The following is a 17,216-nucleotide window of genomic DNA, read 5'->3' on the forward strand; positions in this document are numbered from 1 at the left end:
AGACAAATACATCTTATTAAAAAAAGAACTTGGGAAAAAAAAGGTTACCTAATATCTACAACCTCAGATCAGATTTTTTCTTATTAAATGTATTAATTTTCTTTTTCTTTATAATTAAATGTGATTATTAAGATACGCAAAACTTTAAACACATTCTTAAGCTTTTTTTTTGAATATCTGAAAATAATTGTGCTCTCAAAAAGAAAAGAAAAGAAATCTAATTAAAATCACTGTTCCTGACACCGGATAATAATGAAGAATTTGTTTTTGATGTTCTATTTTGATATTCTAATAATAACAAAAATTATATTTTTGTTATTGTTTAAAGAAAAACCATCATTTATAATACCGGGGCGACTTATAAGCTATATCAAATGATGTCAAATTTAAAAATGAAATAAAAACCAGCATCTCTGATGCAGGATCTAGTGACATGAAGAGGATATAGTGACATGTCTACATCACGACCTACACTGAAATACTCACTTCCTCTGGTCTCACTTCTACAGAAACGAGAACTACTGCTATTTCTATATAAATATATACACACACATATATAAATATATATATATATATATATATATATATATAAAAAAAGATTACTTAAAACATTAAAGGGATAGTTTAAAATAAAAAATGTTGTCATCATACAGTATATTTATGTAAAAGATGACATTTTGAAGAATGTTGTTGTAACCAAACAGTTTTTAGCTACCATTGACATCCATTGTATAGAGAAAAAAAAAATCAAAATGCCTTCTTTTATGTAGCACAGAAGCAAGAAACATGTTTGGTACAACATGAAGGTCAGTGGATGACAGATTTTTCCTTTTTGGATCAGCGGAAAAAGGGCAAGAGAAACATATCCATCTTATATTTTTTACCCTGCTGCTTTGGTTTCACACTTGTCTGGGTGTGTTTGTGCACGTTTGTGCGTCCGAACCAGCCCCCTCTCAAACCTCTATTTCCTAAGCTTTGTTTACACTTGACAGCATTGCCAGTAAATGTGAGTGCTCTAGCCACATCAATTTCAACTGTATCTGCTGCTTCAATGGAAATGAGGGAAGTGTGAATTTCATTACTAATACCACAAGAGCCCACACACTAAGACAGGATGCTCTGTGGTCTGAGCAGCAACAACATCTTCAGGTCCTAAACGGGACCCGAGCGTTCACGCACCGCTTCAAAGCTCGACAATTACGACCAACGTCATCACGAAGCTGTGAATAATATTCACAGGGGAAAAAGGCTGAAGGGAAAACAGCAGGTTCATCTAGGGGTTCTACCTACAGACTTGCTTGATCTAACCTCAATTACCTGAATGAAAGCAGACAATCAAACAGATAAGGTCTTTCCTTACAATTAAAAACAATTTAGGTGCACTTCGTTTTAGGCTGTGTAAGTGCTGCAGGGATTACATATTTTTGTAGGTCAACCCAAAAGTTGAATTGAAACAGGATTTCTCCATTGGATTTTGGACTACAGTCGAAAATAAGCTCTGTGACCAACACAGTTTAAGATTCTTACATGTTTTGTTCTTAAAGGGATACTCCACTTTTTTGGGAAATAGGCTCATTTTACAACTCCCCCAGAGTTAAACAGTTGAGTTTTACCGTTTTCGAATCCATTCAGCCGATCTTCGGGTCTGGGGGTCCCACTTTTAGCATAGCTTAGCATAATGAATTGAACCGGACAAGACCATTAGCATCTCTCTCAAAAAAATGAACAAAGAGTTTCGATATTTTTCCTATTTAAAACTTGACTCTTCTGTAGTTACATCGTGTACTAAAACCGAGGGAAAATTAAAAGTTGCGATTTTCTAGGCTGATATGGCTAGGAACTATACTCTCATTCCTGCGTAATAATCAAGAAACTTTGCTGCATTACCATGGGTGAAGCAGGCGTAATGATATGACGCAGCACCTGATAATGGTCCCCAGCTCAGTAGCCTATTATCAGGTGGCATGCGCTGCGTCATATCATTACGCCTGCTTCACCCATGGTAATGCAGCAAAGTTTCTTGATTATTACACAGGAATGAGAGTATAGTTCCTAGCCATATCAGCCTAGAAAATCACAACTTTTCATTTTCCGTCGGTCTTAGTACACGATGTAACTACAGAAGAGTCAAGTTTTAAATAGGAAAAATATCGAAACTCTTTGTTCATTTTTTTTGAGAGAGATGCTAATGGTCTTGTCCGGTTCAATTCATTATGCTAAGCTATGCTAAAAGTGGGACCCCCAGACCCGGAGATCGGCTGAATGGATTCGAAAACGGTAAAACTCAACTGTTTAACTCTGGGGGAGTTGTAAAATGAGCCTATTTTCAAAAAAAGTGGAGTATCCCTTTAAAGTATAATCTTCACAAATGAACAACTTTTATGAATTTTTAACACCATCGGCAGAAGAAAAGAGCTAAAGTTAGGCTATAAGCGAACTAAACCATGATCGCACAGCTTCAAACTCGTCATCACTAATGTGCAAAAAATCATTCAGATTGATTTACAATAGCAAAAGTGTGAGTATAAACAAAGTCCCTTTAAGACAAGTAATTTCAGTCGGCGGCCATCTTTGAAACGCCTCTCGGGCATGCAGATGCAGCTCCTATCTCTCTGAATGGGGAAACCTCAAGTTCTCCAAAGCTGTTCGCCAAGCTTACGATTAACTTACAAGCTTACTTACAACAACTTCTAATGAATTTTGTTTCTACACGCTCGAATCATGACAGAAAACGCCATTTTTCAGGCTGGATCAAGCTAATGCGCATGCGCAGTGGAAGCGCGCGTTTGACTGTTTCTATGGCAACCGGAGCTTCTAACGGCAGCTGCAGTGACGGAATGACTTTACCGATCGCGATTGGCTCTTATTTAGAAGGTGGGACTTATTCCGCCATATTGAGAATTGCACTTTTCCCCATTCAAAACAATATGAGTGACGATCCTTGTGTTATTCTATAAACACAATGAGGTTGTAAAAGTGGACTAGTGAGTAGATGAGTTTTCCAGTGTGGCGTGATGACGCTTAAAGTCCCGACAACCTCTGAAGTCCCATTTAGCCACTTGTTAGCAACTGCCATTTTCAACACAAAAAATATTACTAATGTATTTTTGGTAGTAGAATAAAATGTGAAAATATATTGAGCTTGTTGACTTTATTTCAGGCATTTAACCAAAAATCCACTGAAAAAAAAACATTGACTTCGGGATGATGGAAGCGGAAGTTCAAAAAAGCTTAACTCGTTTCCAGGTTTTAGGATTCCTGCATCTGCTCATACAGCGCAACTTTGAGCTCGGCTCGCATTCATTTCCCGGATTCCATTCTCCCTATCACTTTCTGTCCTTGTCTTTACTAAATAAAGTGTTAAAAATTGACTTCATGTGTTTACTAGTCAAATACGGCTTTACCAACCTCAGCCTGAAGCTCTACCCAGCATGCTCGGCTTTCTTTCTCACCTGCTCACAAGCCACAGAGAGAGACCTTGCATTGTCTACTGATGCATCACAAATTGCTCTATCCTTTGTTGTCAGGTCAAAGGTTTCTCATTTTTCAGGAGACCTTAAAGGGCACCTAATCCCAAGTCAGGTGATTCCTCACAAGACCACGTGGGCAAACCCTTAAAATGCGCCACGGAGGTCGGGAACTGAGCCAAAAGACACCACCCAGATCAGAAACTGTGTCAGAAACCCACCGCTGCGCCATCTGCGTCAAGAGAACAACCACTTGTGCAGAAGGGGCTTTCCTGAGCACTGCTCTTTCACTAAAATTACTCAAAAGTGACATAAAATGCTATTAAAGATCCATGTCATTGCATTAAGCAAAGCATTTGATGACCTATATAAAAGGCAATAAAGAAAAAACAGGATGATTAAATGAACAACACAAGAACCCTCATTTTGAAAGGCATTTTTTTGCACTTAATAGAGCGGTATTCATTGAGTGATTCACTAAAAGTGTTATTCTGAGAAAAAGCCCATAGTGCTTTAAGAAAAAGCAATTTTTTCAAAGAAACACATGCATACAAAGGCATACACACATTTAGCAATCATGAGGGGAACTCCTGCTCCTCTGGTCATCCAACTGAAACGAGCCGTATGTGTGTATGTGTGTGTGCTTTCACAGCCTTTCTCAAGGATTAACACATTCCTAGCCATTTTCAGAACATCTTAAGACTCCAGTCTCAAAGCAAACAGAAGCTTCGGCATCCCCGAGAGACTTAAGGTCACAAAGTTGTGATTATATAAGTCAAAGAGGAAGGTTTGGGGTCATTTGAGAGATTTACTATGAGGAATCTGGTGCAAAATTCCTTTGCCAAAGGCAAAGTTTAAAGTAGGCCACATTCCCCACAGCAAACTAAACCTCTGGGGTCAAACAGGCTCATTTCTGCTCCAAGGTTGTGGACTGAAAGTATTAAAAGTAAAAAGATACACTTATATTTATGCATTTAGCAGACGCTTTTATCCAAAGCGACTTACATTGCATTTCAAGGTACACATTTACATTCTTATCAGTTCTTGCTTTCCCTGGGAATCGAACTAAATGACCTTGGCGTTGCAAGCGCCAACGCTCTACTGTTTGAGCTACAAGAAAGATCTAAGGTTTTAAGAGGTAGACAAGCCTTTGCGCATGCATCATGGAATGGTTTAGTCCTCGTAAATACATCATTCTTTGGAAATCTGATATAAAACGGCTTCTCTGAACTCATGCTATGCAGAGGGGGAAAGAAACCCACACACAAACACCATATCCGTGTGCTGTTTGATAGTAACTTTCTGTGTGTACAAGTAAACACTCAATGTCAACGTTATCATCTGCCAGATTTCACAAAAACCCCATCAGCAGTAAACAAACACATCCACTGATTCAAATTTGCAGCATGCCATTGGCCGATTTTGCTCTCATCATGTGACTTTGGCCCTAGGGCTTAAATGACCTTATGGTCACCCAAGTTTCCTGCAAGGCAACTGCTGTCAAGAGTTTTAATTTACAATAGCTGCTTACAATGGTAGAAAATTAGTCATTTTTCAGAGGCTTTAAAAGTAAAAATGTAAAAATTATTTTATAAAAGCACTTGCGCTACTGTTCAAAAGTTTGGGGTTGGTGAGATTTTTTAAAGTTTCTGAAGAAGTTTCTTATGCTCACAAAAGCCTGCATTTATTTGTTCAAAAATACAGTAAAAACAGTAATATTGAGTATCAATTTACAATTTTAATATATATTAAAATGTAATTTATTCCTGTGATCAAAGCTGAATTTTCAGCATCATTACTCCAGTCTTCAGTGTCACATGATCATTAAGAAATCATTTTAAAAGCTGCTTTGCTGCTCAATAAATATTTATTATTATTATCAATGTTAAACAAAATAGTTGTGCTGCTAAATTATTATAATTTTTTTTTTTTTTAGGATTCTATGATGCATACAAACTTAAAAAGAACAGCTTTTATTTGAAATGGAAAATAAAATAATCTTTACTTCTATCATGTATCCTTAAATGCTCACATGAGGATATTGTAATTCTGTATGTGTCCACGCTCCTCTTTTTTTTTTTTTTTTTTTTTTTTTCTCTCTTGAAACTGGTTAATGTTAATGCTCTATGAATGTTGTTTACTCTGAAAAAACCCAATTAAAAAATAAATAAAAATAAATAAATAATTTATAATAATAAATAATAAATAAATTAATAAATAATAAATAAAAATAAATAAAACCTTTACTGTCATTTCTGAATAAAAGTATTCATTACTTTCTTACCGACCCCAAACTTTTGAATGGAAGTGTGCATAACATCTGTTAAAATGTCATATTTGACCATTTATGGATTCACTTCTATTGTAATCTGATATATTTGCATCTTTTTTTAAAGAAGAGGGACAAGTTGAAATAAATTTTTCAAAATTATGCCATAAAAATGCAGTTTTTTGAGTTTAACTAGTAATGAACGCAGAATATTCCTTTTAAATGAATAAATGGTTCCATTATGTGATTTATTCACCTAAGATGTTACACTTCATTTAAATTTAAACTTTGCTGTTGTTTGTGAATGAAAATATTTTCTTTTGATCTTTTTAGCATAGTCTGAAAGTAGCAAAAGTAGCATAGTCAAAAAACAACACAAAAAAAACCACTGATTGCAATTCTTGTGATATATCAGCACAAAACCACACACATCTAGAACGTTAGATTTCATTTCATTTTAAATAAAGTCTGCTGCTGCGCTTCAGATCCCTTACCCGGATCATTTCGGCCACATAGCTCTCAGGCCCTGTGAACTCGGTGGAGTCTTTCACTTTCACAAGCACGATGAAGAAGAGATAATGCCACATGTTGTGCTCCACCTTAATGTGCTCCTCAAATGACACTGTTTTGTTGTCAAACTTGTCCCTCTCCAAACCTGTAGAGCAGAAACACAGTGAAATGAGTTTGCGTCACTTGCTTTAAATGGCTCTTTTTTGAGGTGCTTGAGGTCAGTTTAGAAAATCAAGATTAGGAGTAATCTTGAAGTGACAAGCTGCCCGATGGTCAAACGTCCAAAAATAAGAATCTGTTTAGGTCAGGAACGTTTTTAGCTCTATGCAGTTTTGACAGTGAGAGGGAAAACAATCATTTAAGATTTTGGTTAACTTACGGTTTCAAAGAAAACTGCACTGTATCTGGAAGAGGAAGTAGAACCACAGGGAAACCGTTTGTATACAAGTGTGGATGGTGCGTGTTATGAGCAAATGGAGGTTATGAATCTTGTGATGGTCACAACAAAACAAAAACAGTCTAATTTCGATGCGTGATTCGTGAGTGAACACATTGGGAAATTGTCACTTGACGCAACACGTCATCTACTCTCCAGTCGCACGTTTGTGCTTCTCATCTCAGATTAGTGTTCCTGTGTGTAGTTTACACCGTTGTGCGTTGAGCTTTCAAATGTTAGTCATGGATCGCGAAAGATGATCCCTAGAGATGATCTGAATCCCGACAAACTGCAGTTTCAATGTTAATTCATTTCAAAAACACATGAGTCAAAAACAGCGTTCTTATATAATAGGTGTGTGCACTGTGAGAATTACGATCATTTACAGCTGGTCTCACACTAACACGGTCAAACACGCCAAGTAGCAACAGGAAGACACTCCACCTCCACAGTGAGTTATGAAAAAGACTTCTGGTGAAGAGGGGGCGTCTTAATGTTTATGCTGGAGCAAAACAACCGTTTTATGGGCCTATGAAATTTATAGGACAATGGTACATGAAATGAAACAGTCTGTGATTCACTAAAGATAACAGTGTTAAACTTCCGTCTTCAAACTTTCATTCAGGATTGCTGGGAAGACCGACATTATTTAAAAAAAAGAGAAAAGGGGTAGGGATGAGTTGTCCTCAACTGGCCTTGTGACATATTTAGCTTGATATGTTCATTCCTACATCCCATGCCCCTGTCAACCCCGGGATTTTGTAGGTCAGTGGGTAAATGCCTGGATCTGCAATGAAGCGTTAAGCATAACTCGTCCATCTGGTGGTATGAAGGGTTTAATGTTCTAATTTGCCCTTAAACATTTTTTTTTATTTTAATAAACAACAATTGAAGCCATGTGTCAGGGGATGTGTGTCAAGATCACATTTGTTTGCAGTATGTTTTGTGATTTAGAGAAGCGATGATTTGGGTATTTGGGGTCCAGGGCATGTAGACACTCACCACAAATAAAGCAGGTTGTTTTCAGAACCTCTTCTTTCTTCTGCTTTTCACTTCTGAGGTCAGCAAAGGTGTCAATGATGACCCCAAAAATGAGATTGAGAACGATAATGATGACCATGAAGAAGAAGAGGAGGTCGTAGATCACACGGGCTGCAAACAGAGGCTCCTACAGAGAAAAGAGATGAAGAACACTCTTAAAAATAAAGGCTTTAAATGGGGGGTTTTGTACTGATGCTGACCATTTATGGTGGTTCCCCCAAAGAACCTTTCAGTGAACAGATCTTAAAAGAATAATTTTTTACTTAGTGTGAAGAACATTTTTACATTATAAAGAACCTTTGTACAATGGTAAGGATCTATGGATGTTAAAGGGTCATGACATGAGAAATCAATTTTGCCTTGATCTTTTGACATATAAGAGGTCTTTGTACCATTAAAACATCATGCTAGTTTCATAGCTTAAAACATCCTCCTCATTATAAACAAAGCATTTATTTAATCAAGCTAAAAAAAAAATGGCTTGTTTGGATGTTGTGGGGTTTGTGACGTCACACGGGAAAATCCCAGAGCAAGACATCAACGAATAGTTTTACATCATCGCACCATAGTAATGGTCATGACATCGCCTACTGGGGTTCAGTCGCTTAACGGCTGGCATTCACATGTACCGTATTCGAGTATCACGTCAAAGGCAAATAGAACCCATTATAATCACTGACGCTGTCTACACTGGATACAGTTTACAGATACCCGTTCACTTTCTGACCAACTCTACAAATAGAACACACTTTGACGCATCCTGTTTAAACAGCCCATTTGCTCATTTCAGTGGATACTTCAGAAGGATACCAGCGTTAGGAACAAGTGGATGGTTTATTTTTAATGGCGTCGTGCATCGTCAAATGAAGCAGTCAGCTGTCTTGGATATGACAGTAGCTACATCACAAACAGAAAGCAAACAATTTCATTATGATTTGTCTCTAAATGACAGTTTTATTTGGACAATGCTTTCAAAACACTCACGTGCAATAGCGAGTGGGAGTTGATACTGTTTCCTATGCAATGACGTTAGCCAATCATAACAGTGGCCGTTTAACTTTATACAGACAAGTGAGCAACTGTTTATTGGGCTAGTCTTCTTGTTTTAATCTCGTTTTCTTGATTTATTGCAAGTAACATGTTTGTACCATGCCTCAGGCCCTGTTTACACCTGGTATTAAGATGCATTTTAGTCAATCGGATCACAAGTGGACAACACTAAATACAGGAGTAAACGGGGTCTAAAACGTTTTGAGCTCGACCACTTCCAGAGGTGGTCAAAAACGCATTCAACCAGATTGCTTTCATAGTGTAAATGCTCATGTGGTCGAATGTGTTCAAACAGCCACAAAAGACGCCTACTGACTTAACAACATTATGGGAAGCGCGCTAGCCAGACGGGATTTAAACTTTGCCGGCTGAAGACCCAAGTTTGGTTTGAAGACGAAAAATGTACCAAGCTCAATGTTCTCTCACCGTTCCTGATTTATAACACACACAGCGTTACAGCGTTCGGCGTGGTCTTACGGCTGCCAGAGCAGAAACAAAAGCAGCTGCTCTCCATATGTTATTATGGAGAGTCTCCATATTACTTAATAGTAGTGTTAAGTGGACACAAAAGAGTTCCGTCGGATTGCTTTTCATCGGCTGTGGAGGTGAACTCGCATGATTCCACACTCATTCATGGCATCATCAAGCTACACCTTTGTTATTGTTTTGAATAAGCGACCTCAAGCTGCGAAGCTTACATACTGTGCCTTGAACCTCAAGGAACACAGTAAAAAATCCATGTCATGACCCCTTTAAAAGTAAAGGTGATAAGATCGGCGTTGTTTCAAACTCAGTCTCTTATTGTGGTCCTCAACCTTTTTGATGGAAGGCTTTGCATTGTACAAACACAATATTCAAATGTCCCTTATATAAGCTATTTTTCCTCCAATATGTTGTTCTATAATTATGACAAAGCGGCCTAATTTACAAAACTTACTAAAAAGTATTTGATTGGCTATTCAAAATGCACCAATCACTGATCATAACAGCATTTGTAATGATGCTAAAGGTGAAGTGTGCAATCACACCAAGTGCAACTGGAAAAATTGTTGTTTCCGAACACTTCCCCGTCTGCCACAGGCAGATACTCTTAGTTTAGATGTGGCACCTCTTTAGAAGGTTTCCGCAGAACATCTCCGACCCCTCCGCCGCTCCGCAGGCCGTGACTCAACACGGTGACGATACACATGAGCAGCGAGTCGCATGTCCTCTCCTTATCCTCAATCACAACAGCAGCCGGCTGAACTCCCACAGCTGTAGGAAACAACACGTCAATAAGCGCTAAGCAAATACACACAAAATCTTCCTAATCTAACAAAAGGGCTCTGTATTACAGTGGAATCTTCTGCGTCTAGACAGTCGATACATGCAAATGTCAGAGCAAAAATAGCCTTTGTGGTAAAAGGTTTTCCTAAAAGAGGATCAAAAGTTATCAGATCATAACACATATTGAACAACATCTCGTTCACAAAGAGAGGACATCATTTGAAAACAAGTACAGAACTATAGAAACAACTAGATCTGCATTTTTTTTTTAAAGAAAATGTGAGTGGTTGTAGTTATGATTGCTAAGGTGTTTCTAAAGAAATAAATGCTGCTCTTTGTACTTCCTATTCATCAAAGTATCACGGTTTCCACAAAAACACTAATCAGCAAAACTGTTTTCAACATTGATAAGAAATGTTTCTTAAGCAGAAAATCAGCATATTAGAATGATTTCTGAAGGATCACGTGACACTGAAAACTGTGTGATGATGCTGAAAATTCAGCTTTGCATCACAGAAATAAATTATATTTTGAAATATATTAAAATAGAAAACAGTTAATATTTATTTATCAATTAATATTTCACAATATTACTGTTTTAATATATTTTTTGATCAAATACGTGCGGTCTTGGTGAGCTTAAGAAACCTTTCAAAAACATAAAAAACGACTTCTGAATGGTAGTGTACGTTCCAAATATAATTCTGTACGTAGATGGCTGGTTCAAATCCCTAACCATAAGTAACCATAAGTTTATGCAATAGCGATGATAGCCTAAGTTTCAGACTGGCCCAATCGAGGTCTTTCAGTGTTAACTGATGTGCTTCACAGGAGCAGAAAGGCCATGCAGAGCAGATTTATTTGGTTCAGACTGGCTGATCAGCTCCAGTGATCAAATTAGACCGGCTTTACATCTAAAATTTGCTCATTCTCAAAGACCCGCTCGCAAATGCTAATTATACTGGCTTGGCCTCTAACCTCGAAACCAGCATGAAGCTGCTGAACATTTAGTGCCTGACTGTCATTAACCTCTGACCCTAAACATCACCCCTGTAACCTAAAAGGGATTCTGGAGGACGTTGAGTCTCTCCTTTCCTTGTCTCATGACTAGCCGTACTACTCAGATTTAACTTAAAATGTGTGTGAGTTGTGAGAGTTGAGGGTAATGGAGTTCGTACCATCCATCATGGTCTCTGTGGAACAGTTCTCCTCTTTCCGACAAACCGCGCCTGCGAGGAACTCTCCCATCTTACTAGCGGATTGCTCTGAATGTAGAAGAAAAAGATTAGGAGATATGAATTGTTGAACAAAAAATACTGTAACACAATTATTATTTATATTTTAATCAGCATACAATTAAAGGCAGAATAACAATTACTTTCAGATCAAATATTTAAATTGTGATTTACACTAATGTTCAAAAGTTTATCGGGAAGATTTTTTAATGTTTTTGAGAAAATATTGTTAAATATTATTACAATTTAAAATGACTGTTTTCTATTTAATATATTAAAAAATGTAATATATTCCTGTGATGGCAAATCTGAATTTTTTAGCTTTACTCCAGTCTTCAGTCACATAATCCTTCAGAAATCATTCTAATATGCTGATTTGCTTCTCAAGAAACATTAATTATTATTATGAATGGTGAAAACAGTATCAGAAACATACTTTTCATGATTCATTGATGAATAAAAAGAATAGCATTTATTTGAAAAACAAATCTTTTGTATCATTGTAAATATATTTACTGTCACTTTTGATCAATTTAGCAAATTTTCTTGCATTACAGTAATCATTAATTTTCGTGAAAATAATGTCATAATACAAAAATCATGTTGGTCCTAAAATAGGGTTTATCTTCTGTAACCATATCATTTCTTATTTCTTTCTTTTGATTTGTCAAATAACCAGTTAGATGTTTGTAACCCGGCATTTCCCATGTACAATATGAACTGCCATGTGTTTTCAATTTTCCTTTTTAGACACAGAGCGTAGCTTTGGGCAACATCGGACAGAAATCCATCTGTGATTCTCACCAAGAGTTTTATTGGGTATCCTGTCCACGTTCAGGATGAAGTCATCCTTGAAGATGATGTATCCAACGATGGAGAAGAGGTAGACCAGGATGAGAGCCAGGACGGCGGTCAGAACGATCGAGCGGCCGTTCCTGGTTACGCTCTTGATGACGTTTAACAGCGTCTCCTCTCTGTAGATCAGGTCAAAGAGCTGGACAGAGAGTAAGATGAGAGCTTGTCTATGTGCGTATACAGTATGCTTGTCGGTGAAAGTTTGAGAGGTCAGAGTTAGAAGAGACGTTCATGTGTGAAAGACGGATACGGTATGTCGGTGAAAGTGCGTGTGTACTCACAAGCAAGCTGTAGAAGAACACGTGAACAAAAGCTCCAAGGCTGCATATAATGAGGTACAGTAGATGATACAGGAACTCCACGTCCATGATCATGGCCTTGTACCCTCTCGTGAACGTACCGCGATTTCCCACAAAACTCATTAGAAAAATCACTTTATTGCACACCTGAAAAGACAACCATAAGATTGAGAGATTTGAATCACAGGTCTAAACAGAATTTTGGCTCATGTGTAATGAGTTGAGGTAAAATGTAGCAAAGAGAACATTTATCTGTAGCGTATCATTACGGATAGACCACCGATTGAAGCGCCACCGCAAATTACAGGCTGAAGTGATTGCATCAATCTTCAATGTGCATATTATGACATGTTTCCATGCACTTATTACGAAGCCTTACTTATTTAAACATAAAGCCACTGAATTCTCACAGCATTCAGCTAATGATTTTGCTAATGTAAACAAGCTGAAATTGTTAACTCTTGCAAAAGGGTGTACGTCTGAGTACACAAACTAATTATGCATTAGCTTTGCATCACAGATATAAATTAGATTTTAATAATATATGAAAATAGAAAACAGCTATTTAAATCATAATAATATTTCACAATGAAAATATTAACTGTATTTTTGATCAAATAAATGCAGCCTTAATGAGCATAAAATCCTTCTTTCAAAAAAATAAAAAAATCTTACTGACCCGAAACTTTTTAACTTAAAGTCTTCCGTGTATAAAAAAGATTAGTTTACCCAAAACCTCATAACATTCCAAACCCCACATGACTTCCTTGTGTGGAACACAACAGGAGATGTTTTAAATATACGCTTTTGGGAAAAGAGCAGCGTTAACACTCTTCGAAACGTGTTTCACAAAACAAAGAAAGTCATATGGGTTTGGAATGACATGAGAGTGAGAAAATGATGACCCTTTTCATTTTTGGGTGAACTTTTCCTTTAATTTTCAGATAATTTGAAATTGACAGTTGGTTTTAATGCACTATTAGAGGAAAGTGGAGTTATTGTGAGAGCCAAGTCCATTTTAACATCAGACTGTGAAAGTTGTGTGGAATCCCCCAGTGACGCACGACACACCTCGGTGCAAAACACACCGAGCTGCCCTCTAACAACATCGCGACCCGAGGAGTTTTGCCAGAAGACTGGCGTTCACTCACATTGAAAGCCCCGAGAAGGAACAGGGTGGGCTCCAGGCCGACCGAAAAGATGAGGCGTAATATGGTGGAAGCGATGAGCGCCCGAATCCCGTGAGGCTGGGGCAGAACAATAACTATGGCCAGTGAAACCAACATTGCTGCCCACAGCAGTGCAGAGAGGTGTGGCTCCAGGGTGCCTGAGAAGAAAGAAGTAAACACGTTTTAGTGCCAATCAATCAAGCTCTGGGATAAAAATACCACAGACGTGACATGTTATCACGCCATCTGTCACGGTTACAGCGTCACCAGTGCTACAGGCCGCATGTGTTCAACAGTCTCTGGGACTCAACTTAGATTTTGATCAGCAATCCAGTGTCTTTCTGGGAATTGTGTCATATTTAGGTTGTCTCAGCATGTGCAACATTCTTGATCTGATTACGGAAATATGAAAATAAGAATTCTGTCATCATTTACTCACCCTCATGATTTATTTCTTCCATGGAATACAAAAGAAGTGAGGACTTGTGCAGCTGAGCTCCAAAAAGTACCATTTAATTAAAGATTTCATAAAACTTTGATCCGTTTCTCGTTTAGAATATCAAGTCATGTGGACTGTTATGGTGCTTTGTTTCCATTTTAGGAGCTTTACAACTCACTCACTTTCATTACGTGTATGGAAAATGGGAGTCAAGACATTCAGCAAAACTTCTCCTTTTGTGCTCCACAGAATTAAGCCATATGGGTTTGGGTGGGAAAAAACAGAACTTTCACTAACTCCATTTAAGAATAAATATACTGTATCTACGAGAAATAACAGAAGTGCAGATGATACGGTAAGATTACTTTCATTGTCATTACCCATGACTTGTGTATCTGAAACTGCAATTCGGTATGGTTGATCTAAATGGGATTCCCAAAAGTACTTGCAGTTTCACCTGCTGAACATGTTCGGGCACATTCTAGCCCTCAGGGGAAAGATGATTTGAAAAAAAAAAAAAATTTTTAAACAAAAGTTACATAACCAAGAAAGAGTGACACATTTGAATATGTTAAGGTTCGATGAAGCTCTGCCATGAGCCACGCTGGCATAGATTTTAATCCTTGTTTAAGTCCTGTTCTAGGCAAACGGCATTAAAACATACAGTACGGCAAGGTCTTATGTGGGAATATTTTAGCGGGATTGCTAAACGGGTGTGTGTGTGTGTACGCAGAGAAGAAAAATGAGGTCAGTCGGATTTGCAGGATCTTCACAGAGGCAATCGTTCCAGCTCGCTCGCTCTCCTGCCTGCGAGTAGACCACATGACAGGTGCTTGTTACATAACACGGCGTGCTAAAAATACCACGACTGAAAGATGCATGAGCGTCGGGAACCGAGCAAGGACGGGCTCTCAGCCGAGCCGAGCTGGGGTTTGGACCAAAAAGACTGCAAATCTGTCCAGGAAATCTGCAGAAGCGAGACCAGAGTGATTCAACGGATGGACGTCAAAGGCTCTGTTCCATTCATTTCCATAAAAACACACACGCATGCACACACACATACAGACTACACAAAAAATCCAAGATTCAAAATCTAATTTCAACCTAGAAATACATTTTAGGATTTAAAAAATGTAAAACAAAGAAACAAGTTCAAATGACCAAGAAATCATTTAAGGTTCTGCACTATTTCAAGGTCACTAATCACATAGGTACATTTTTGGCTTTGATCATGTGACTTCCCTGCACAGGTTTTCTTCCAATGAAGCACAAGATGATGTTTGGAAATGATAAACATATGCTGGAAAACTTGATCATCAGGCTTTGATCAAAGCAAAATATAATTCACAATATTATTTGATGATTGCAAAGTAAATTAATAAGTAAATAAAGTTATTAAACTTTGGGACACAAATGCAAATTAGGTCAGGAGAAAATAAATAAATAAATAAATAAACACACACACACACACACACACACACACACACACACACACACACACACACACACACACACACACACACACACACACACACACACACACACACACACACACACACACACACACACACACACACACACACACACACACACACACACACACACACACACACACACACACACACACACACACACACACACACACACACACACACAGGTCTCGAACTTTTGAACCCAAATGCAACTGAAAATGAGTTCAGGAGAGAATGATGCTGTGCATGAAAGATTAGTATGTCCACTCAGGACCGGCAAGTGCACTTCTGCCGCTCTAGGCGAAAAACAATTGTGCCGCCTCTAGGGCTGGTCCAAATACCAGAGCTTCGAAGCTTCGGTAGTAATGAACATCGAATTTTCGAAGCTTCGGAGAGAGGGTGCTGAACATTTTCTTCTGTCTAATATAGGCAGGAATCTCTATGTGTCTGTCTGTCCGTTTGCATTTTGATTATTTCGAGAACCGTTCATCCAATCGACTTCACAAGGGAGTGCAGTGTCGCATTTGGTGCAATATAGATAGACACGCAAGACGCGACACATTCAGAATTAATACACTTTTAGTAAACTACAGAACAGCGCGAGCGGGAAGCGGCGCGCCTCACGCGGGCAGGGCTTATATGCTCCGAGAACAAACACTGCACAAGTGAAAACGCACACACACAGGTCTGTTAACTTAAGCAATACTTTTAAGGTAGTCTAATATTATAATACTGACTAACAAATTACTGACACAGTAAAAGGTAGATTTAAATAAAGAAAAACAAAATTTAAAGAAAGAAAAAACGAAATTTAAATAAAGAAAAACGAAATTTAAATAATGAAAAAATGAAATTTAAATAAAGAAAAACGAAATTAAGTTAAATAAAAAAACTAGATTAATTTAGATTGATAATAACGGGTAAAAAAAGGCTAATACATTTTGTTTCTATTATTCTATTTTCCACAATGTCAAAGCAACGCAGCTTAACCCAAAATACAAGCTCAGGCATGCACTTCTGTCCATACAATCTCCGCTGTTCTGCGCTCTAGCCAGAGAATACTCCCGTTGCAGGAACACTTTAGTAGGCCAAGATGAAGCAAATATATATACATATACTATATATATGCGTAGGTGGATGTGATCGAGGAATTTGGCTGTTAAAAGTATAACATTTAAAGCCACTGAAATTAACGAAATGATTCAAATAAAGATTCGTTCATTTTGATGAACGAGATCGAACAAGAGAGTCAGTAAAATGATCCGAACTTCCCATCACTCAGTCATGACTCATGAGTCATGACTCGTGAGAGCAGGGGGCGGGGCGGGGCAGCGGCAGCTCAGCAAATCATATAGCCTATTTTGTGAATTGTTCATTCCCGATTGGCACACATTTTGCCGCCCACACAAAGTGCCGCTCTAGGCAATTGCCTAGTTCGCCTATATGGACGCGCCGGCCCTGTGTCCACTGACCCATTCTTCAAAGAAACATCAGTTTCTCAGGCACCATAGATATAGATTTGTAATGTGCATGTAGCCAATCTAAACTTGACCAGGAAGTGGTTATATTCAGCCCTTTCCCTCTAAAGCCCTAGATCTCCCACAGCTGTACCAGTTATGCTATACACTCCTGTGCATTAAGGTCGCACACACTGACCTACTTCTCGAGAATGGCTACATTCTCCCAGACAGGGTGGGAGGAGGAGGAA

At 38.1% G+C, this 17,216-nt stretch overlaps 1 protein-coding gene across 5 annotated transcripts in view; it reads right to left on the reverse strand.

The window, feature by feature from the left end:
- Positions 1-17,216, reverse strand: part of itpr1b (inositol 1,4,5-trisphosphate receptor, type 1b) — a 131,864-nt gene that overhangs the window by 11,446 nt on the left and 103,202 nt on the right. For all 5 annotated transcript variants that reach the window (XM_084394709.1, XM_084394707.1, XM_084394710.1 and 2 more), the window contains 7 exons: positions 13,580-13,755; positions 12,411-12,575; positions 12,079-12,268; positions 11,218-11,304; positions 9,882-10,027; positions 7,685-7,850; positions 6,231-6,391 (listed from right to left, as the gene is read on the reverse strand). In XM_084394709.1, coding sequence (XP_084250835.1) covers positions 6,231-6,391; positions 7,685-7,850; positions 9,882-10,027; positions 11,218-11,304; positions 12,079-12,268; positions 12,411-12,575; positions 13,580-13,755 — 1,091 coding nt within the window. The remainder of the gene's footprint in view (positions 1-6,230; positions 6,392-7,684; positions 7,851-9,881; positions 10,028-11,217; positions 11,305-12,078; positions 12,269-12,410; positions 12,576-13,579; positions 13,756-17,216) is intronic.

The sequence above is a fragment of the Rutilus rutilus genome, assembly GCF_951802725.1.
Source record: "Rutilus rutilus genome assembly, chromosome: 22".
NCBI classification, from domain to species: domain Eukaryota; kingdom Metazoa; phylum Chordata; class Actinopteri; order Cypriniformes; family Leuciscidae; genus Rutilus; species Rutilus rutilus.